Raw genomic sequence first — 22,512 nt, 5'->3', positions numbered from 1 at the left:
TCATTTAGTAAAAAAAAAAAAAGTACTTAGATTAGAATGCAAGCAAAATCCACCTACATTCTAATATGAGAGCTTCACCTAAACAACCTTCAGGGGGGCTAAAAAAGGATGGGTAAAAAGATCCAGCAGATACAAATTCAAATAAACCAAGAACCACAAGAAAAAAGTTGAACACAGCAACAATTACAAAACATTAAACAAGATGAAGATTAATACTTGATGAGTACAAAATTGTGCAATCTACAATGAAAATCTATCAAAAATATGTAGCCAATAATATAGCTACAAACTTACAAAAGTAAAAGAAAATACAAAGAGCAAGTTGGGGAAAAAAACAATGAAATTCCTATAGTTGCTGGGAATCTCTAGGGCTATGAAGGATCAAGAAAACAAAAACAAAGTACAGGGACCTAAGAAATAAAAAACAAAATTACTATGCACATGTAACAAAGTGTCAGAAATACAACAAAAAAGCAATTAAAATATTCATTTCATATGACTATTGAAGCAAAAATAATAAAGGAACTTAACAGAAAAATAAATAATATACAATAAGCAAGCTGAATTCATCATGGGAATGCAAAAATGACTTAACACTAGAAATTCTATTAACATCATTTACCATATTGATAACATCAAAGATAAAAAATATAATAGTCTTCAAAGATGCTGGAAATGTATAAAATGTATGACCAAGCACAAAAAAATTCTTAATAAAATAGAAGAAATAGATTCTTTCCAAACTTGACAAAAAAAATACCTGAAGTCAAAAGCTAATATTCCGTTAAGTGTTCAGATATAACAAGTGTTCCTTTTATAAGTTGAAGAAATCACCATGAAAGGCAAATTGGCAATATCTACCCCAAAAGATACATATACCTTTGATCTAACAATTTTACTTCTTAGAATTTTCTTACCTAATTTGTAATGAAAAAAACTGGAGGAAAAAAATTAGATGTTCATCAATATAATGGGTTTTATACAATGGAATACCAGGTGTCCTAGAAAAGGAATAAGTTAACTTAAAGTGGTAATCTAGAAGGATCAATACATACTATTAAAGAATAAGGTCCAAAATGGTATGTTTGATATACTTCATATTTCTCTGAGGATATACAAAAAGGAGAAAGGGAGATTTTGAGCATAGGCTAGAAAGGAAACTTAACAAAAATTGTAACAGTCCAAAACTTTAGTCAAGGAGAAACTAAGACTCTTTCCTATGCTATGCTCCAAGTCTCTTCCCACATGCCTTATTATACACCCTGGGGGAAAATAAATGTGAAAATTGCAAAATATTTGGGGAAGAAGAATTTTCCGGCCATGTCTTATACAAATTGAAAAGAATCATCTGAATGTCCACAGCACAACTACAAACCTGGTTGTCCTCAGCATTCTGAACACAGGTCAGAATACACTAGAACAAATGCTTTATGTTACAGTTTTTAATATATTTTTTAGTTGTCAATGGATCCTTTATTTTATTTATTATATGTGATGCTGAGAATTGAACCCAGGGCCTCGCACATGCCAAGCAAGTGCTCACCACTGAGCAACAACCCCAGTCCCTGAGCCACAACCCCAGCACTGCTTTATGTTACTTTGGGGCAGGGTAGATTTCTATAAAAAAGTGAAAATAAACAATTTATCCTAAGAAAATATTCAAATCAAAAAAATAAACTAAGACAGGTAAAGAAAGATTCAAATTTAGAAAAATACCATCAAAGCACAAAAATCCCCCTTCTAGGGCAGGAAGTTAGGAAGATTTGTGTGACAAATAAAAGAAAACCTCAGAAGTCCTTCTATCATCCATGATGTCTAAGGAAATCAGGAAGACTAGAGAAGATGCAGAATCACCTATGAATTCTTCTCAAATATTTCCAGTTTCTAGAAAATCAGAGGGTAGAAGAACAATGAGGACATAGCATAACTATGATCCAACACAAATGGCCTGATCTCTTCAGCAAGTCAATATCATAGAAAAAAAATGCAAAAGAGAAACTTCTATATTAAAAGAAATTTAAGACCTATAACAATCAAATAAAATAAGAACTCTTTGATTGGATCTTGGTTTGAGCAAGAAAGCTCTAAAATATATAACTGGGGAAATGTGATTATGACTTGTTCCTGGGGATCTGTCTCCTGGTGAAGACTGAAAGGCAGCGCTACACTGACTATTTAAAGGAAATCAGGGGCTGGGGCTGGGGCTCAGTGGTAGAGTGCTTGCGTGGCATGTGTGAGGTGCTGGGTTTGATTCTCAGCACCACATATAAAAAATGAATAAAAATAAGGGTCTATCAACATCTAAAACAATATTAAAAAAAAAAAAAAAGAAAAGGAAACCAGACCAGGGGACCCAGACGCTTACATGTTTATAGTATATTTTAAACAGCAAAATTCTCTAAGGCTTTGCAGCTACCTGGATTTGATGCAAACTTGGAATTATACATCGTAGTCAATTCTTCCATTCTGAAAACTACTAGTATTCTTATTAAAATGGAATTACACAAAATCAAAAAGTTGCCAACCGCCAATACGCAATCAGGTATTATGTCACTTTACAAATCTTCTTAAGATTTTCTGTGTTTGCACATGTTCACAGCCAGTGAGATAAGAGCGTTCCAGGAACACTGCCCTCAATATTTCTCTTTCTCCACAGATTTTTTCATTTAATACAATATTTGGGTATAAAATAAACTTTGCTAATTTTACTTGAGTAACATGTATATGTATTTACACTGAATGTTAAGCTAACTATATACTATGACTTATTGATAATACCAAGTATTGAAGCCACACAGAACAAATACAATTATTTAAAGGCACAATGTAATAAGGCTCAAAGGGCAAAAGATATTTTCATGAAAAATACATGTTACTGTAAAGTTACGTAAGTTATTCAGCATAAGGAAAAGTTAAAGCCTCCATGATCTGCTATTTATATTTATTAAAAAATAATTGCATCAGAAAGTGTACTTATGAAACTGGTTTCTATAATGACTTACACAATGATTTTCCTGGGTACAACTTTGCCTGGGGGTAACCAGGGATCATTTTTTCATCTCTAGCTCTAAGATTTTCAAGTTCATGTTTGATGATGAATTGACATTCTGCCATTGTGAGGAAATCATCATTGTTATCTAAAATAAAACAAAAAAACATATGTTTTCTCAGTAACAATCAAAATAAAATTAAGTAATAACATTTCAATTACTTGATATTATAATGATGTAAGCAATAACAACATAAAGAGTAACCAAAGTATAAAAATGGTAAATTAAATAGAACATAAAGCTCCTTAGATATTTTATAAGATAAAAGCATTTGGTTATGCTTCTTATACTATAATTCTTCAGTCATTTTAATAGTTATTATGTAGTATGTTACAAACATTCAAACAGCATGCACTTTCTAGATCTCAGCAGAAGACAATATATTCTTGAATTCTAATCGTATTTTTAACCAAAATGCCAAATGGGAAAACTTCTTCCTTCAAACTCTCAAGCCCATTTCATTCCATTCTGGAGGCAAACATGAAGGACAGAACCAAGTCTGATAAGAAAACAGAGTTGTTTTTTGACAGGTGACTTTTTTTTCATGAGGTAATTTCACCTGGTTCATTAAGTCACTAAGGTATAAAAATCTAATCACATCTAACTCTGAAAGTTCTGGAAGGGGCCAGTTTGATTTTGAAGCCAAACACGGTGCCTGATACAGCTACTCTGACTTCCCACTGCTTTCCTCCAGAAGGCCAGGACATAATCACTTACCCTACCATATTCAGTAGGAGCCAAAAGCTTCAGGAAATGAGGTTTCAAGGATACAGAACTACTACAGTGTTTCTTATAGAATTTTTCTGTATCAAGTCAGTGGGTATTCATCATTATGAAAATTAGTATAGAATAATGTACTACACATGTCCTTCTAGTCCAGTGTGCTCTCTATTTCAAGGGGTGGGAAAGTAGGGCCTATGAACCAAACCTGGCCTGCCACATGGTTTTACAAATAAGATTTTGTTGGAAAACAGCCTCATCCATTCATCCACTTATGGTCTAAGCTGCTCCTCTGCTCTACCATGGCAGTATTAGTGCAGCAGAGACAACATGGCCCACTTAGCCTAAAATATTTACTAATATGGTCCTTTACTAGAAAATTTTGCCGACCCCTAATCCATTCATCAAAGACTTCTTTGCAATAAGAGGATACAACAAAATACGGAGGGGCTCACCATCAAAACCTTTGAAGTTCTGTCGAGTTCCGTACGTGAAGGCTCTCATGGTGTTATCATTGCACTCTTTTACCAATCCCACTGCTTCTGCCCCCAGTAACAGTCGGATCTGGGAGGCGCCAACGAGATACAGATTGTGATGTTCTAGTGTCTCTTTCTCGTATTTATTTAATAGTGGTCTAAACAACAGCTGAGCACCTTCAAAAACAAAAGATTAGAGCAACCTTAGAAAGAGACAAACATAGTATTTTCAAAAAGTGAAAACCTAAATGAGTATGTTTCTAGTCTGGTAGAAGGAAAAGAAATTATATTAACAATTTAAATCTATCTTCCAAGGAAATAAAAAGTAGAAGTTAGGGATGACCATTCTTTATAAAATATTTAAAATAAATGTAAAAACTGAAAATGTAGCAGTAAATGGTTTGCCACTTACTCAAATGAGGAGTCAATGTGAGATAAAACTGCACTAAGTAAAAATTGGAGTAAAAGGATGAAATTTCCTAATATAAACCTAACGGACTATAATGTAAGAAAATTAATATGAAATAACATACACTAATAACAAATCATAAATGTATTACAACTATACTGGACTATAAGAAGTATTATAAATGACAAGATACTAAATAACAGAAGCAATATAACTTTTCAATGATTTTTCTATAAATTTTTTAATAAATTTTTTTCCTAATTCAGAGTCTTACTATCTCGTCCAGGCTGGGCTCAAATTTGTGATCATCCTACCTCAGCCTCCCAAGTACCTGGGATTATAAACATGCATAACCACACCTGACGAAGTTTTTCTAAATTATCATTATTTTCCCAAAACATTAAAAATAATATTGTATGTATAATTACTCAACATATAACAGAGAACAAGGATTTTTTCCAATTATTTCTACCTATATCAAACTTTCTAAGGTACATTTATCTATTTATTTTTTATATTTGAGACAGGACAACACTAAGTGGCTCAGGATGGCCTTGAGCTCCTCGGCTCAAGTGATCCTCCCACCCCTGCCCTCTGAGTAGCTGGGACTTCAGGTGACACCATTGCACCCAACCACTTATTTCTTTACTATGAGTCTGTAGAAAAGGTTGACAGAAATTATGAAAATAATCAGATAATTGGACCATTAGATAATTATAAAATTTATAATTTGCTTACCAAATAGATTAGTTTATTAAGATTAATATATTATGACACTATTATTTAAGTAATTTACAATGAAAGTATTAAATTTTTAATAAAAGGTATATTCAAATTAGAGAGAAAAATACAAATGGCTCTTAAATATAAGATCCTTAATCTCACTCATATTAAGAGAAATACAAAAAAAGACACCAATATGGGACTTTCCTCTTCTCACACTGCAATGGTAGAAAGTTTGATAATAGGGTAGGGAGTGTGGTGGCCACCAGGTCCCACTCCAGGAGAGTGCTTGGAGGAGCAGGCTCCAGTCACCATTGCTTTGCAGGCAGGACCCTCACCCTAAGTCCGGCTTCTAGCCACTGGCTGAATACGCAGGGGACACTGGAGCAAGGCCTTTCCTGCTCAACACAGTTCTCCTTTAAAGGGTCACCTTAAGCCTGGCTGACACTTTGCAGAACTGTGCTATGCTTTCAGGCTCTTCCTGCTCTGACTTCCTCCCTCGCCTCTCTTACAAGTGTCAGACCTACTCCTGTGCCTTTATCTTTATACAAATTTTTCCCTCGATAAACCTCTGGTGCATTCAGATCCCACCGAGGTATCTCTTGGAGGACCCAAACTGACCCCGTGGACTGTGTGAGGAAAGGCACTCTCCACCTACTATGAAAGTAAAATTTGGAGCGACCTTCAGGAAGAACCTCTGTTAATGTCTTGTTTTGGAAGACAGTAGTTCCCATCTTCCCCCAAGTTATCTTCCCCTTCAAATTGTTCAGATGATTTTTTTTATTATTATTTGCTATCCTATCATCAAATAGTAATGCCAAGAGAGGAATTTCTTGATTTTTTTCAGTTTCAAGTGGAGCAAGATGAAGATTTTGCTCCCTTTTTTTCCCCACCTCACCATGTCCATTCGCCATTTCCATCTCCCCTTTCTCACTATGTAGTATGTCATCCTTTTGGTTTCCTCAATAGTCACTATTTGCATATTATGATTACATGTTACTTATGGCTGAGTCTTTCCTGCACTTCCCATTTTCTTCTAAAAGTTGTTGTCTTATCACTTGTTTAGTTATTATATATTTATCTAATTCAATCCCCCAAACTCTCTGCCAATCTTGTCTCCCACTGACTCACTGACATGAATGACACGCTGTCAGCATCATCTTTTTAGAGAAATCTTTCTTCACTCTGCCCTCACACCTGTGGGCAACTAGCCAGGTACAGAATTTTAGATCAAAAACCTTTCCTCCAGGAACAAAGAATGACATCACTGCCTTCTAATGTCCAATGTTTCTGTTAAGAAGTCTTACACTTTACATCTGGTCTATTTCCTTTTTTCTGGATGTTTGTTTTTTTCCTCCATCCTTAGGGTTCTGAAACTTCCCAATGCTATGCCATTTTTATCCACAGTGCTGGTCACTGGATGGGCCCTTCCCACATGAAAGTATGGAGTCTAGAGTTTTTCTCTGATGATTCCTACCCCACTGCCTCCAGTCTTTTTCTAGAACTCCTTTTATTCAGAATGTGGAAGGCGTGCTTGCTTCGGCAGCACATATACTAAAATTGGAACAATACAGAGAAGATTAGCATGGCCCCTGTGCAAAGATGACACGCAAATTCGTGAAGCGTTCCATATTTTTGAGACACTGCCACATCAATGTTCATAGCTGCTCAATTCACCATAGCCAGATTGTGGAACCAACCTAGATGTCCTTCAATTGATGAATAGATAAAGAACTGTGGCATATATATACAATGGAATATTACTCCGCCATAAAGAATGATAAAACAATGGCATTTGCAGGCAAATGGATGAAATTTTTCTAAGTGAGATAAGTCAATCTCAAAAAACCAAAGGACGAATGATCTCGCTGATAAGTGGATGATGACATATAATGGGGGGTGGGAGGGGTTAGCATTAGGGTTAGGGTTAGGTGTAGGGTTAGGGTTAAGGAGGGTAGTAAGAATGGAGGAAGGAAGGACTGTATAGAGGGAAAAGAGGGGTGGGAGGGGTGGGAGGAGGGAAAAATAACAGAATGAATCAAAAAACACTACCCTATGTAAATTTATGATTACACAAATGGTATGCCTTTACTCCATGTACAAACAGAGAAACAACATGTATCCCATTTGTTTACAATAAAAAAAAATCAGAATGTGTACCTCTTGGGTCAGTCTTTATTTTTCCCTCCTCTCATAATTTCTGTAACTTTTTGTTCTTGGATGTTTTTATCAACATTATCTTTTAACCATTTTAATGAGTTTTTAAACTTTGATTTCATATTTTCACTTTATAAAAGCTGCTTTTTTCCTAAATAATTATTTTTATGAAATCCTACTCTTGATTTATAGATGTTACATCTTTTCCTAACTCTGAGGACTGAATTTTTATTTTCCTTTGGTTTTCTTTTTCACATGATTTGTTGCATCCACCCATAAGTTTGCTTAGTTTTAGCTTTCTCTTTGAAATATGAGTAGTTTTCCTCGGAAGTTTGGTGATCTTTCTTTTATATGCTTAGGTTTTAAGAAAGGGCTTCTAAAAAGCTAAATAGAAGTTCTGAGTGCTTACAGTCATCATATGGAGCTGCAATTTCTTCAAGGTTGTAGTAGTATGCTGCTGTCATCTGACCATAATGGTCTCCCAATTATTTTTTCTTAAAACAACCTGTATCAGTCCCAAGTTATAGTATTCTACAACTATTTTGTGCTTGCAATGTGTGTGTATGGGGGTCAGGGGGGATGAGAATGAATCTGGCATTCTTTCCTGTACAACGGAAGCCAAAGCATTGACCCTTCCCCAAATAAATCCTTTCCCAGTGACAGGACAATGGGAAGGACCCTGAAGGGAAGGAAATAGGCACTGAATGCAGACCCCAGACCCTCCATTCTTCTCCATGTAAAAATATTGCTCAGTAAAAACAAATTTTCAAATTCCCACAAAGCTGTTCCTAAGTGCACAAACTGACTGCTGACCCCAGACTCCCTGCCATTTCACCCAGTATGATGAACCCCAAATTCCTGAGTGCCCAAGCTGGCACACTCATTAAGTCACATCTCAGGGTAACCTGCATGAACCCAGTCCTCTCCTTTATTCAGTGGCCCATTTTCTACTAGGAGAGTGGGTGCAGTGGGGTCGTCCCGTTCCTGCCCCCCCCACGGGTCCTGAATGAGACTTCATTCCTGAATAAAGAGCTGATCTCTGAAGTTTGTGTCCAGCCTGTCTTTTTGTGCTAACAGTCAGCACTTTGTTTTCAAGCATAGATCTCTGTCTCCAACTGTGCATACAGCCCCCATGCCAAAGACCAAGCGTCTGACCTTCTCCAAAGAATGAAGCCCAAGTCTTCTGCTGTTAGGGTAGAAAACTATAGGGATTCAGAGATTTAACTTTCTTAAATAGATCAATCAATTCTCTTTTTCTCTTGGTACTACTTTTCTCCCCCAGTCCACAGGTCCCCAATATCCCTAATTCCTGAGTTTTGGGGGTGTTCTGCAGCATAAACCAAGTTGCTTCTCAATTTTCACCCCTGCCAGCTTAAGTCCCAGCTTTTTCAAATCCGAGAAGTCAGTTACTACTCATGTTCTATTTTCTAGCATTTCAAATTCTGTTGTTCTTGTATCTTCTCCTTTTTTCTTTGTTAGTGTGGACTCAGTTCTTTTATATATCTTTTAAAAGGCCCTTTTATTTTTATTGTCATTTTAATAGGAGTCTAGAAGACAATAAAAAAAGATAGTAAAGTAGACACACTGCCTTTACTGGAAGACAAAGGCAGTGCAGAGATGGCATTCCCTCCCTGTCCCCAAGTGTCCCTGAAAGTACACACCAACAGAAAGGGAGGCTGGGAGCACACTAGAGTCTTTCATTCCAAGATGCTACAAAAGTTCTTAAATTACTGAATGTTAAAGAAGGGACTCAAGTCCAGTGAAACACCTCAAATTTCAGCAAGCAAATACTTTTGTTTTTCTTTCTTTGGGGTATAATTATTTGGAAAAAAATGCTTAAATTCCATTTTGATTCAAAATTCTATTTTGAAAAAAATCCATTTCAGTTTATAGTCATTTTTTATTAAAAAAAAAAAAAAAAAAAAAAAAAAAAGAGTTTAAATTTAGCCCAGGGCTTGGTACAGTTTAAGATACTATCTTGGTTAACTTATAAAATGTTTGCTCATGTAAAACACTCTCTACCTTCTCACCCACACCTAACTCCTGTTCAGGAGAGGGTTAACCTTGGTGCTTTAATCAACCCTTGCCACTCCAAAAAGCACTGCCAAAGTGTCATCCACACTTCCCTTTGCCTTTACAGTATGTGTATATAAGATTCATGTGTAAGTGTCATGCACTGTTTTGTGACTACTCTCCGCTAACTTATTTTTTTACTTAAATTTTTGGGAAATAGCATTCAGTCTCCCGACCCTGACAGTAACATCCTTCCAGGTAGAGACTTCTCTGAGTTCTCTTTAGCTGTATAACTGACACACAAAGAATACTAAACAGATACTTGTTCATTCATTTGACAAATATTTATTAAGCTCCTACTATGCACCAAGTACTGTACTAGGTATGGCAATAGAGCTACGAAAAAAAAGAACTACTCATATTGCTTACAACCTAATGGGAATTTACAATCTAATGTTGATTTAAGACCTCCTTTCAACTTCTAGGTAAATAATAAAGAGAAAATAAACATCAGCAAATAAAACATCAATAAAAATTGTAAAGCACATTTGCAAATACACTTTTACTCACTGAGCATGACTAAGTTTGAGTAGTGACATGTTGCTCACCTCCATCTTTCTTTTTAGCAATAATTCTGTTTTTCAGCCATTCTTTGGTTTCTTCTTTGACATCCTGAGCAAGTTCTATGACCACCAAAGGTCTGAAAGAACTCTCAGAAGTATCCAAAGCTGATAAGGTCACTTTCATCTTTGACGAACTTGCTGCGAATTAACATGAAAAGTAAAAATGAGTTATTCTGGCAAATAAATATGCTACAGGCTGATTTCATTTTCTCTTAATTACACCTAATTCTGGTTTCCAAGATAAAGGCAAAATTCTGATCCTAACAGGTTATATGAAAGGCTCAACCTACGGAACAAAGCACATGTGTAAGCCAGGCTGACCAGAGAACACCAACCCTTTCTGTAAGTAGCTCAGAACACAGCAGGAGAGCAACTTGGGTTAAAGGATAACTATAAAAGGTGCTCTAACACAAGAGGAGTAAGAAAAAAGAATGAATGGGAGTCTGCCAGACTGATAATGGATGGTATTCTAAGAAGAAATAGTATTTCCCTGCAAAATAATGATGGGAAAATAGTCAACAGGCTCAGAGAAATTCAAGTGGTTGGGTATGGCTGGAGCATTAACTCTGTGTAGGGGGAAGAAAGGATGGAAATGAGCTGGTATCTAACTAGAGCCCCTGATTACAAAGGAAATGGGCTTTGTCCAATACACAAGGGAAGTCACCAATTGATCATGAGCAGGGAACTGATGTAGTCACTGTGAGCAATTACAGATCAGAAAGGGTCAGCCTAGAATGTGGGAGACCAGTTAGGAAGCCATTACAGTAGTCTAGAAAGAGCTAGCACTGGCCTTTGTGGTGAAGACAGATTGCAGGTAAAATCTTCAGGAGCTGACAACTAGACTGATGAAACTACTAAGAAAAATAGAAAAATGTTAGTGGGTAATAAATGGTCATTATGAAATTATGAAACTCTCTACTGCACTCATTCCACTTAGGCAGAGGCATGGCTATACTAGTCCCCCAAATCCACACATTCTAAAAGCGACATATTAAGTGAGAAGGCAAGCCAAAACCTCTACTTCTAGGGCAACAGATTAGGAGGTTCGGACAAACTTTTTCACTCAAGACAACTAAACAATAGGCACACAACACTTTTTTAAAAACCTGTCTGTGAACATCAGAAAACCAACAAGGCAGTGAGAATTCTGAAGCCCACCCAAAAAAAACAGATAAGAAGCTCAGCACTTGCAGTTTTCCAGAGGCCTCTGCAAATTTGGGAAGAGGGCACCAAGAGCTTCTGTTGACCATGAGAGATTTGGGGGCAAAAAGTGCAATTAGGAGAGCTCACCAGGGAAAGGATCAGATAAAATTCCCACTATGAATGAGGACCTTAAAAGATTTCATCCAAAGATAACAATGAGTAAGAAGATCATTTTTGATAGGAACTAAATTCTAGGTTCATATCATTTCAATCAAAAGATAATTTATTATGCATGAAAATGAAAAGAAAAAAATAAATAAAACAAACAAACACATGGTGAACCCAAATAATGGAGTTAGCTAGATCAGACTTTCAAGTAATTACCACAGACTGAGAATTTTGGCAAAGAACTAGAAAATGTTTTTAGTGGAAATTCTAAAATTTAAAAATATGAGTCAAAATCACAGAAAATTAAACAAAGGTAAGGAGAAGAATTGATGAACTATAATAAAAATACCCAGAATGAACCTCTGAGAGCGAAAAAGGAAGAAAAGACAGAAAAGAGTAAGTGAGAAGGAACAACAGGAAGTCCTAAGAAGTAAAGAAGGGAGATGTTAGGGCAAAAGCAGTATCTAAAGAGACAATGACCAAGAACTTCCCCAGACAAAATATATAAAGCTCTATATATTGCAACCAGGATAAATGCAAAGAAAGCAGCACAGTAAATCAATCACAGAAAATCCAAGAGAGAAAAAAAAATTAAAAGCACTCAAAAAAAAGAAAGACAAGACACTAAATAACTAGACTGACAGCTGACATAGCAATAAAAACAATGAAAGTCATGATATCTTCAAATTAAACCGTATCTACATCTTCAAGAGTCCAAGAGAACATTATGGTCAATCCAAGATTGTGTCCTTCATCAAAATATGCTCCAAGAATAAGATAGCCATACATGGTGGAATTACATGCCAGTAATTCCAGGCACTAGGGAGGCTAAGACTGGAGGAGGCAAGCTTGAGGCCAGCCTGAGCAACTTAGTGAGACCCTTTCTCAAAATTAAAAAATTAAAAGGGCTGGGATATAGTGCAGTGTATTGTGACCCTGGGTTCAATCCTTAGAACGGGGGGGTGGGTAGGGGGGGAGAGAATAAGAAAAAAAATAATAAAAGGGAAATAAAAACATATTCAAACAAACAAAACGAGAGGATTCATCACCAGCATATGCCCATTTAAAAAAATATGAGGATGCTCGGTGCAGTGGCACACACTTATAATCCCAGCAACTCAGGAGGCTGAGGCAGGAGGATCATGAGTTCAAAGACAGCCTCACGAAAGCAAGGCACCAAGCAACTCAGTGAGACCCTGTCTCTAAATGGGATGTGGCTCAGGGGTTAAGTGCCCCTGAGTTCAATTTCAGGTACCCCCCCACACACAAAAAAAATATATGAGGATAACAGTGTCTGTAGGGAGTTGGAAATAATTGCAGGGGATGATCTGGAACCTGAAGCATATCGATTCTCTATTTAGCAAGCAGACAGCATTTGCAATACTCCATCCCTTTTCAGCTTTAGTTCTCCTTTACTGAAGTCCCACTGTATATGAGACACTATGTTAAGTGCCTACATATATGATCCCACTTAAGCCTTCCAACAGTCCTACAATTTACTCTTTAAAAAAATTAAATGATGAAGTTACTTTGCTAAGTTCACAATAGGAAAAATACTAATTTTCCATGTACAGAGCTTAAAATTAGAGAAAACAGAGTCATTAAAGATATTCAAATTCTACATTTTCCTACTAAATTAATTTTTAATTACCTATCATACAACTCTTATTGAAGATGACAAAGGACAGAGTTAAAGATACAATCACAAAGTGAAAACATATTACAGAATCCTTTGGCCTAAAGCAATATTAAATGTTTCCAAAAACAAGTAAAATGGCCCCCAAACAAACACCAATAACAAAAACTAACAATAACTACTCAACAACCAAAAAGCAAACCTCAAGCATAAATCATCACCAACTGAATACAGTACAGACAAGGAACTGATGGAGGATCTTTCCTGATAATTCAGGGAATCCCAAACATCTACACACATGTACCTGCAGATTAATCTTTGTAACAAACACTGAATAACAGTCAGACATTTTAGTGGATTACTGAATCAGAGGTTTCAATAAACCCTAGAAACATACTGCTGTGATTTGGATGTTGAATGTCTCCCAAAGGTTCATGTGTCCTGGACCTTGTTTCCCAGGGTGGTGCTACTGGGAGGTGGTAAAACCTTCAAGAGGCAGGACCTAGTGGGAGCTATTTAGGTCACTGGGAGTGTGTCCTTTAAGGGGACTATGGGACTCTGGCTCTTTCCTCTTTCTCTTTTTGCTTTCTGCTCCAGAGGTGAATAATTTTACTCTGTCACACATTCCCGCCATGATGTGCTCTTGTCAGAGGCCCAAAGCAATCCATCCCAAACCCCTTCTTGAACTAGAACATCCGAAACCATGAGACAAAATAAAATTTTCTGTTTATATAAGTTAATTATCTCAGGTATACCATTATAGTAATATGCTAACACACATACTTTTATTTTATGAATACTAAATATTCCTAATATGTAATAAAATTTAATAAGAAATTAATAAGTAGTCCTTACCAATAAAGTCTATGAAAGTGTGTCTTATTGGATGAAATGAACTCAAAAGAACCTGCATTTTGAAGATCAGTTCAGATGATTATCACAAGAATCTTCAAGTTCTTCTCTAGGTTTCTATTTCTAATTCTCTACCCAATTCTTTTTCTTGATTCCTGTGGCAGAGATTCCAGCTGTCTGAAATTTGTCCTCCCCTTCTTTACCTAAGCACGTATCTAGACCAATTTCCCAGGCTGCTGGTATCAGGTGGACATGGCACAAAATTCTAGCCAATGGTATATGAGCAGTAGTAAATGCCAGCTCCAGGCCAGGGATGTGGTCATGCCTCCTCCACCAGCCCCACAGATTAGGGATCAAAGTCTGGCTCCCTAATTCACCAACGGAGGTGAGCCACCCACCAATTCAGAAAACCACCTTGAACTTTTCCACACGTGAGAAATCTATTATGTTTGAGGCTATTACACGCGTGGGGAACCAAAGGATAGAGCAGTTTAGGTTACTCTGATTAATTCAGTTCCTTTGTCTTACTTCCAGTAGTTTGGGTTTTGTTATAATTGTGCCTTTTACTACAATCTGTCTCAACATTATAAGAATTTAATGGTTGACCTATGGAGTAGACAGACCTACATTCAAGTTCAGCTCCTAACCTGTTAGTTATGTGGCTTTAGACAATTTATTCTCTTCTGAAAAGTAGAAACAATAAAAGCACAGACTACATTGGGTTAGTGTGAAATAACACATGTACAGCATAGCACTTACCACAAAGTAGGCATGCAAAAAAAAAAGTACCATATTTATTACTGGCTACTATTATAAAAAATATTATAAAATGGAGTAGTAAAATCCTAGAATTAAACTCTTGAGAGAAAACTTTAACTGTCTCTGATCAAGTTCCAGCTCTCACCAACAAGAACAAGTGTGATAAGGGTGACAGTAAAATAATTAGCCACAACATAGAAGTCTACCAAGTGAACCAGGATGAACTTAAAGAGGCTTGCAGTAGTCAGTTTGTGTTAATATAACAAAATACCTGAGGCAATTAACTTATAAAATGAAATAACTTATTTTTGGCTCATGGTGCTTGAGGTTCCAGTCCAAAATCAGGTGGTCCTATTGCTTTGGGCCTTTGTAAGGGCAGCCTATTGTGGTAGAGTAAAACCATTCATCTCAATGAGCCAGGAAGCAAAGAGAAAACAGGAAGGGCTCAAGTCCCACAATCCCATCGAGGACACCCTCTTCACCCCAGTAACTGAGAACTTCACACTAAGCTCCTACCTCCTAAAGCTTCCACCAATACTGCATGCTGGGACCAAATCTTTACACAAGGACCTCTGAGGAACACACCCATATCCAAACCACAGCAATGCTCTTGTTGCAATAGCCCATATTTGCTGTGAAAAAAATATTAATTAACACTTTTAGGACCACAGAAAATTAAACACCCAATTTAAAATCAAAGTGATCCCAGACTCTTTTTTTGGCCTCCAGGATGCTGTATTATCTTGGTTCTCTCCCTATCTCTGTAAACTTCTTTCCCTATTTCTGCCTCCTTCCAGTACTATCTCTGCAAATGGTAATCAAACTACAACCTCTAGACTTCTGCCTTCTTTTTATGCAATCTCTCCTTCTAAAACCACTTTCATTTTCTTAACTTCAAGTTGTAACCTCTGCACTGATGTCTTTGCAATCTGTCTCTAAGATGTGCTCCATCAGGAATGTCCAATACTTAGAAAGTCTCACTAAAACATGGGTTTCAACATATCCAAAACTAAACATAAACTTCTCCCCAGCCTCAGCTTCCTTCCCAATTTCCCTACTATTCTCAGTGAGACCATCTTTACCTCTGTTACTAAGTTTGCAAAGTACTGGAATCAACTTGGAGACCCACAAATGGAATGAGTCACCAAGGCCTAAAGTCCTTCCTCTAAAATGGTTTTTCTGTAGATCCAGCACAGTGATTCACCACCATCCCCAAACAAGTGTGATTTTTAGACTTTAGTCCTATTTATTCTAACTTTGTACTTCATATCAGTTTTTATGACTCCAAAGTATGAATGCAAATCAACTCATATGAACAATCACAAAGGGAGTGACACACACTGTATAACTACCTGCACACCATCTTTCCTATCTTGGTAAAACTGTAGTCTTGCTGCAATCTGATCAAACAGATCCAAGTTGTCTGGCTTAAACTCATCAACATTTCCCTAATAGAGCACAGGTTTTATTGGGGCAATACATGTCTAATAAATCAATGCTGGATTCAAATTATACTACAAATGCATCAGGAATGCTTACTTAGACACCTACCAAATCAACTGTCAACATGTGAGATTCTATAAAGGAAAACAGGTACAGATGAGATCAGTTCTCACCTTCAAATAACTAATAATGTGGTCAGAACAGTTAATGCAGAAAAGTTTTAGATGAGCAAAGGAAAGCATGTTCTATGCAGGGGAATACGCATAAAATAAATCAAGACAGAACAAGGCAGCATATGAAAAGAAGTCTCGCCTGACCATAGCAGAGGGAGTATGGGCCACATTCATAAGCTGTAGTCATTTACGAATAACAAAGGCTATAGTTTACATTTGAGTCAATGGCCAGGAGGAGTCTCTGTGGGTTTCAGAGCAGAGAATTCTGTGTTGGAGTAACATGGATTTTAATAGGTAAACTGGGAGGATGAGAATGTGGGTGTTCTTCGTGGTAATTATTTCTTTTCTTTCTTCTTTACTTTTTTTTTTTTTTTTTGTCTTTCTTCCTTTCAGTATTGGGGATTGCACCCAGGGGCACGTTACCACTGAGCTACATCCTCAGCCTTTCTTTCTTTTTCCTTTTTTTTTTTTTTTTTTTTTTTGAGATAGGGCCTCACTAAGTACCAAGTCTGGCCTGGAACTTGCGATCCTCTTATCTCAGCTTCCAAAGTAGCTGGAATTACAGGTGTGCACCACTGCGCCAGGCTCTTCAAGGCTCTTTCAACTCTCTTAACTAAAATTAAATTTTCATAATAAAAAGGATCATATATGCCAGGAGACATAATATTAGTTTGCCAGTAGAATATAGTATTAACCTCATCACCTTCGAAATGAAAATAACAAGCACAATAAACATTTATGCACCAAGTCAAAATAGGGTCCAAAGATAAAATAAGTAGTCTACATCTTCCTTTTGAGAAGCCCTTTGTCTGGTAGCAGAAGCAGATGCGCATCAAATAATTTTAACACACTGAGTACATGCAGGAGCAAGAACCCTAGGAGAGCTGAAGATGTAGCTCAGTGGGAGAGCTCTTGCCTAGCACGCACAAGGCCCACAGAGTTCAATTCCCAGCACCCTCCCAAAAAGAACCCAAGGAGTAAGCATAAAAGGGGGCATTGGGGCTGGGGAGATAGCTCAGTCGGTAGAGTGCTTGCCTTGCAAGCATGAGGCCCTGGGTTCGATCCCCAGCACCGCCCAAAAAAAAAAAAAAGGGGGGGGGGGCATTAACTATCTGAGAAGGACGGCTGAGAACTAGAAGAGCCTTCAATTTATTATAGGTACACAGATAACTCCAAGGCTTCCAACCTGGAAATAAATGTTATCGTTTAGATCTGAGGTGTCCCCCCAAAGGTCATGTATGAGACAATGCAAGAAAGTTTAGAGATGAAATGATTGTTATAAAAGGTTCAATCAAATCAGTGAATTAATTCCCAATAGGGATTAATTGAGTAGTAACTGAGGGGAAGCAGGGTATGTCTGGAGGAGGTGGATCATTAGGGGTGTGCCTTGGAGAGTGGCGTCACACTCTCTGCTTCTTGGTGGCCATGTTCTAAGCTGCTTTCCTCTGCCACACTCTTCCACCATGATGTTCTGCCTCCCCTCGAGCCCCGAGGAATGGAGTCCAGCTTCAATGGACTGAGACTTCTGAAACCAAGAGCCCCCAAATAAACTTTTCCTCCTAAAATTGTCAGATCTTTTGGTCACAGCAGCAAAAACGCTGACTAAAACAGTAATTCTGAGTGAAAAATTGCAAATAATTTCACTGAGAGAAAAGTTGGAAATAATGCTTAGTTTAAGGAGACAATTAAGTGTTTAATGGAGTATATATAGACATAGACTGAAGTTCAGGTTTTTAACATTTATGCATTATCTAACATCAGTAACAAAAGGTCCACCTTATTAATAATTACCAAGTCATAAAACAATTTTTCTGAGATACTAAAAGCAGGTTTCCATTTAAAACAGGTATATGAAGACTATCTAGAAACACTTAATAAACATTTGCTCACTTTTTAAATTCTTGTTTAAGATGCTCTATGTCACTCATTGTGTAAGGCAGAAGTTTAGAAATACTTGAAATGTATGATACACAAGACTAACTTATTTATCCCTTATATACAAAGAGTTCTTCTAAATCAACATTTTTATCTGAATTTCAATGAACCAGTATTGTTTATGATCAGAAAAAAAAGTGGCTCTGTATTTGTACAGATATGATTTGTACAGATATCATTCAACAGACTTTCTAAGCATGGGAGGGTACAATAATTTCTGCTACCACAACTAATTTCCTCCTATAGTTAGAGCTATCAGTTAGGATGGAAGCCAAAAATCTGTGAGAGTAACCAGATTCCTTCCTCAGAGGCCCTGGGGCATGGGATCTGAGAGATCCCCATTTTTCCTTGTGACTGTGACATCCATTGAGCCACAATGGATATGCAGGCCTAAGAGGCAGATCCCCTCTCTAAGGAAACTTCTGCCCCCACATGGTAATCCCTCCTGAGTATGTCTTCTCTTGAGGGAACTCCTGCCATTGTACATTAACACCTCTGGGGATGTCCGCTCTCAGGGGACCATTGCCCCTCGATGTGGGTATGACAGATTTGCATCTTGCAGTTTACTGGCCTGTGGAATCTGGTCCTGCTCCAGTCCCACTTCTTCTCTCAGCTGGCCCAGAGGCCTGAGTATCAAGTATAAGGTATAAAGCCATGGAGATGAGCCTGGTGGCAGTCCCATTCTAAACTAAGCTCCACAGTCCACTTCTACTAGAGGTTCTTAATGGGAATTTGCGCTACCTTTACCATGTAAACCAGACAAAAAAAGCAGAACCAAAACAGCAAGTGAGGGCAGTATGAAGGCTGTAGGTGTTGCTACAGGTGTGACTGGAACCTCATGGTTCCAGTGAGGTCAATCTAAAAGCAAGCAACCACACAACATATAGACTGGGCACTGGGGGTAGAACGATTTCTGCTACCATTGCCAATTTCCCCCTTTAGTCAGGATTGTCAGTCATGATGGCAGCCAAGAATAAACTATAAGACACAGAGCAGCCAAGTTCCTCACAGGCCTTGGGACAAGAGATCAACAGAGAGGTATCCCAAATTTTGTTATTTATTATGTGCTGAATTGCACACCGGGCGAAAGAGACGCACAATGGAACTGCATTCATGTGGCTTTCACATTAACTAGTGGATCACTGGCCCACAGAGGGAAATCCTGACCACAACAGTTAAGACACAGAGAAAGGTACTGTTAGTTCAAGGCAAGGGGAAGGAGACAGTGGAAGCTTATTTCATCAAGGATCAGGAAAAGAATAATGAATTCTTTATTATGGGGAAATGTTCTTCCTGAGTTTGAGTTAAAAAAAAAAAAAGTCAAAGGAATTATCACAAATTCAAAGGATAAGAAGGAACTTCACAAAGATGTCTTGAAGAACCATTTGCGACCCTGTCATGCTGGAAAATGCCTGTGATCCCAGTGACTCAGGAAGCTGAAGCAGGAGGACTGCAAATCCCAGTCCAGATTGGGCAACTCAGTGAGACCGTCTCAAAATGAAAAATAAGAAGGGCTAGGAATGTAGTTCTATGGTAAAGTGCTCTGGGGGGAGGGGTGTGTGTGGAGAATCACCTTATTTCAAACTCAAGAAGAAATAGGAACCAAAATGACAAAATGACTGTCTTGAAGCACAAGAGGAAACACTTTAGTAAGAGAAAATGAAGGGTTGCACTGATCAGGTTGAAAGAGAGAGGGATTTCCTTACAGGAAAGGTGGTAATTTTAAGCAACACATGACTGAATTTAAAATTATTTAGACTTAAGACAGAATGAGCCCTTGGAAAATATCTAGTTCTCTAAGTTAGTGTGACTTTAAATAGAAGTAGACATCTCATAGTAAATTTAATTTTTTTTAAAACTCCAAGGATTTAAGGGAATAGGATACAACTGTGTTTGAAGTGTGAATAACCCTCAACTGCACTTTTTATGTGTGGGACCTCTATGCACAGTCCCAGCTGTCAGAATAGGGATTTTAGAAGAGAGTACACACCAAAACTGGTGCTGTGGAGGCGGCAGGAAAATTAAAAGCGGCCTGTAGCAGGAGGATCACAAGTTCAAAGCCAGTCTCAGCAACTTAGAGAGGCCCTAAGCAACTCAGCGAGACGCTGTCTCAAAAATAAAAACTAAAAAAGGGCTGGGGATGTGGCTCAAGGTTTCAAAACCCCAGGTTCAATCCCTGATATCAAAAGAAAAAGAAAGGAAAGAAAGAAAGGAAGGAAGGAAAGAAAGGAAAGAAAGAAAGAAAGAAAGAAAGAAAGAAAGAAAGAAAGAAAGAAAGAAAGAAAGAAAGAAAGAAAGAAAGAAAGAAAGAAAGAAAGAAAGAAAGAAAGAAAGAAAGAAAGAAAGAAAGAAAGAAAGAAAAGCGGTCTGTAGGAGGAGTAGGATCCCATTCTAGTGCACCAAGCACTGCCCCTGACTCACATCCATTATTTAAACTGTAATACGTCCCAGCCAAAAGCCTGGAAATCCGATCACCCCAAAGTGAAAGAGAGGGCATCATCCCGCAAGCTCGTTCCGGCCAACCCCACTATGAGACACCCCTATGCTACTGCCAGGAAGCAGAAATCATGGACCTCCCCAAATCGCCTTCACTTTCGCCATCCCACCCGTCCGGTTTCGGCCTCCCGGGTTCTCCCACTAAGGACCTCCGCCCGGTGCCCACCCCTCCCTAAACCTCGGTGCTCCCAGCCCCACCTGCCACTGTCTCACACCCTCTCCTCCAAGCGCCCCGCCCACAGTCTCCCGGTCCCACCTCCCCACCCCGCGACTGGCAGGCGGTAGGGCGGCGGGGAGCAGTGCGGAAGGCGACCCGGTGGCAGGGAGGCTGGGAGGACTGCCAGAGGCGACCCGCCGCTGGCGGCAGCTGGGTCTCGGCACCGCACAGCCCCGCTCGTCGCCCTAGGAGCTCCAGGGCCCCCTCCCTCACTCACCGGCGCCACGGCGCTGTACGTCCTCGGGGGCGGGTCCGTAAGCCCGCAAGCCCCGCAGGCCTGGCGAGCGGACGCTGAAGCGGGGTGGAGCGAGATGGGGCGGGGCGAACCGGGCCTGCGGGGCGGGCGTCGCCGGGCACCGGGTGTGATGCGCGGGCCGGCACCTAGACTGAATACCGCTCGGGCTGGACGGGGCCGTGGCGGGAGGGGCGGGTCTCGCTGGCTGTCACTCCGAGCAGGGGCGGGGCCGCGATGGGAGAGGCGGGTCTCTGGCTGTCAATCCGGGTTGGGGCGTGGCCACGGCGGGAGAGGTGGGGCCTCATCGGGCTGTTGCATGGGGCGGGGATGGGGCCTGGATCCGCCCGAAAAAAGAAGAGGAGGGTCTAACTCTGCGACCGCCTGTAATGGGAGCGGAGCCGAGAAGGGCAGAGGTGTGCCTAGTATAGTCACCGAATGGAGGCGGGACCGCAGCGGAAGAGGCGGGACCTCGCGGAGTAGTCGCACCGGGGGTGGAGCCGGAAGGGGATGGGCGGGCCCAACTGGACTGTCACTCGGGCAGGGGCGGGGCCTAGCTGGCTGTAGCACCCCGAGTGGTCCTCAGCGGGGAAGAAATGTGCCCCTTCATATTTCCCTCTTTTCTATCTTTTAAGGTCCAGAATACAATTTTCTGGTCGCTTTCAAGTATAAACACAAATCTAATAATTTTAAATCATTTTTAAGCGTCGAAAATCCCACATCCAATTTAGGATTAAAACCTCGTATCCAACTAATGCCAACTTCCTTGCAGTGGTCTATAAAGTTGCCCAGTCCTACCTCCCCTTAATTCTTTGAACTCTTCTTTAACTTTCTAATTTCTGTGCCCTTGCCACCTTGTTCCGCTTACTCTTTTTTTGGTGGGGGGAGGAGTGTACCGGGGTTTGAGCTCCTGGGCCCTCAACCACTGAACCATATCCCCCGCCCTATTATGTACTTTATTTAGCGACAGGGAAGGGGCTCACTGAGTTGCTTAGTGCCCCACCAATGCTGGCTTTGAACTCCCAATCCTCCTGTCTCAGCCTCCCCAGCTGCTAGGATTACAGGAATGCGCCACCACTCCGAGCTGTTCACCTCACTCTTCCTAGAACATGCCATGTCTTCCCCGCTCCTACCTCGGGGGGCCTTTTTCCTGGCTGCTCCCTCTGCTCAAAAAGCTCTTGCCCCAGTTAGCATCTTGGTTTACTTTCTTGCTTCCCTCAAGTCTACTGAAATCCCAGCTTCTCCCTGAGATCTTTGTGACCATCCTGTTTATAACGCCTTCCCTCC

The 22,512-nt window shown here is 39.3% G+C and overlaps 1 protein-coding gene across 1 annotated transcript in view; it reads right to left on the bottom strand.

Moving 5' to 3' along the window:
• ANO10 (anoctamin 10) overlaps positions 1-21,616 on the bottom strand; it is a 185,254-nt gene extending 163,638 nt beyond the window's left edge. Inside the window, exons 1-4 of the mRNA XM_079115607.1 lie at positions 21,211-21,616; positions 10,157-10,309; positions 4,226-4,423; positions 3,003-3,137 (exon numbers count right to left, since the gene is read on the bottom strand). Coding sequence (XP_078971733.1) covers positions 3,003-3,137; positions 4,226-4,423; positions 10,157-10,295 — 472 coding nt within the window. The 5' untranslated portion in view covers positions 10,296-10,309; positions 21,211-21,616. The remainder of the gene's footprint in view (positions 1-3,002; positions 3,138-4,225; positions 4,424-10,156; positions 10,310-21,210) is intronic.
• Between the last annotated feature and the right edge of the window lie 896 nt (positions 21,617-22,512).

Source organism: Sciurus vulgaris, assembly GCF_902686455.1.
Source record: "Sciurus vulgaris genome assembly, chromosome: 16".
NCBI lineage: Eukaryota > Metazoa > Chordata > Mammalia > Rodentia > Sciuridae > Sciurus > Sciurus vulgaris.
Note: the sequence above shows the minus strand (reverse complement) of the source record. Positions and strands in the feature narration are given on the sequence as shown.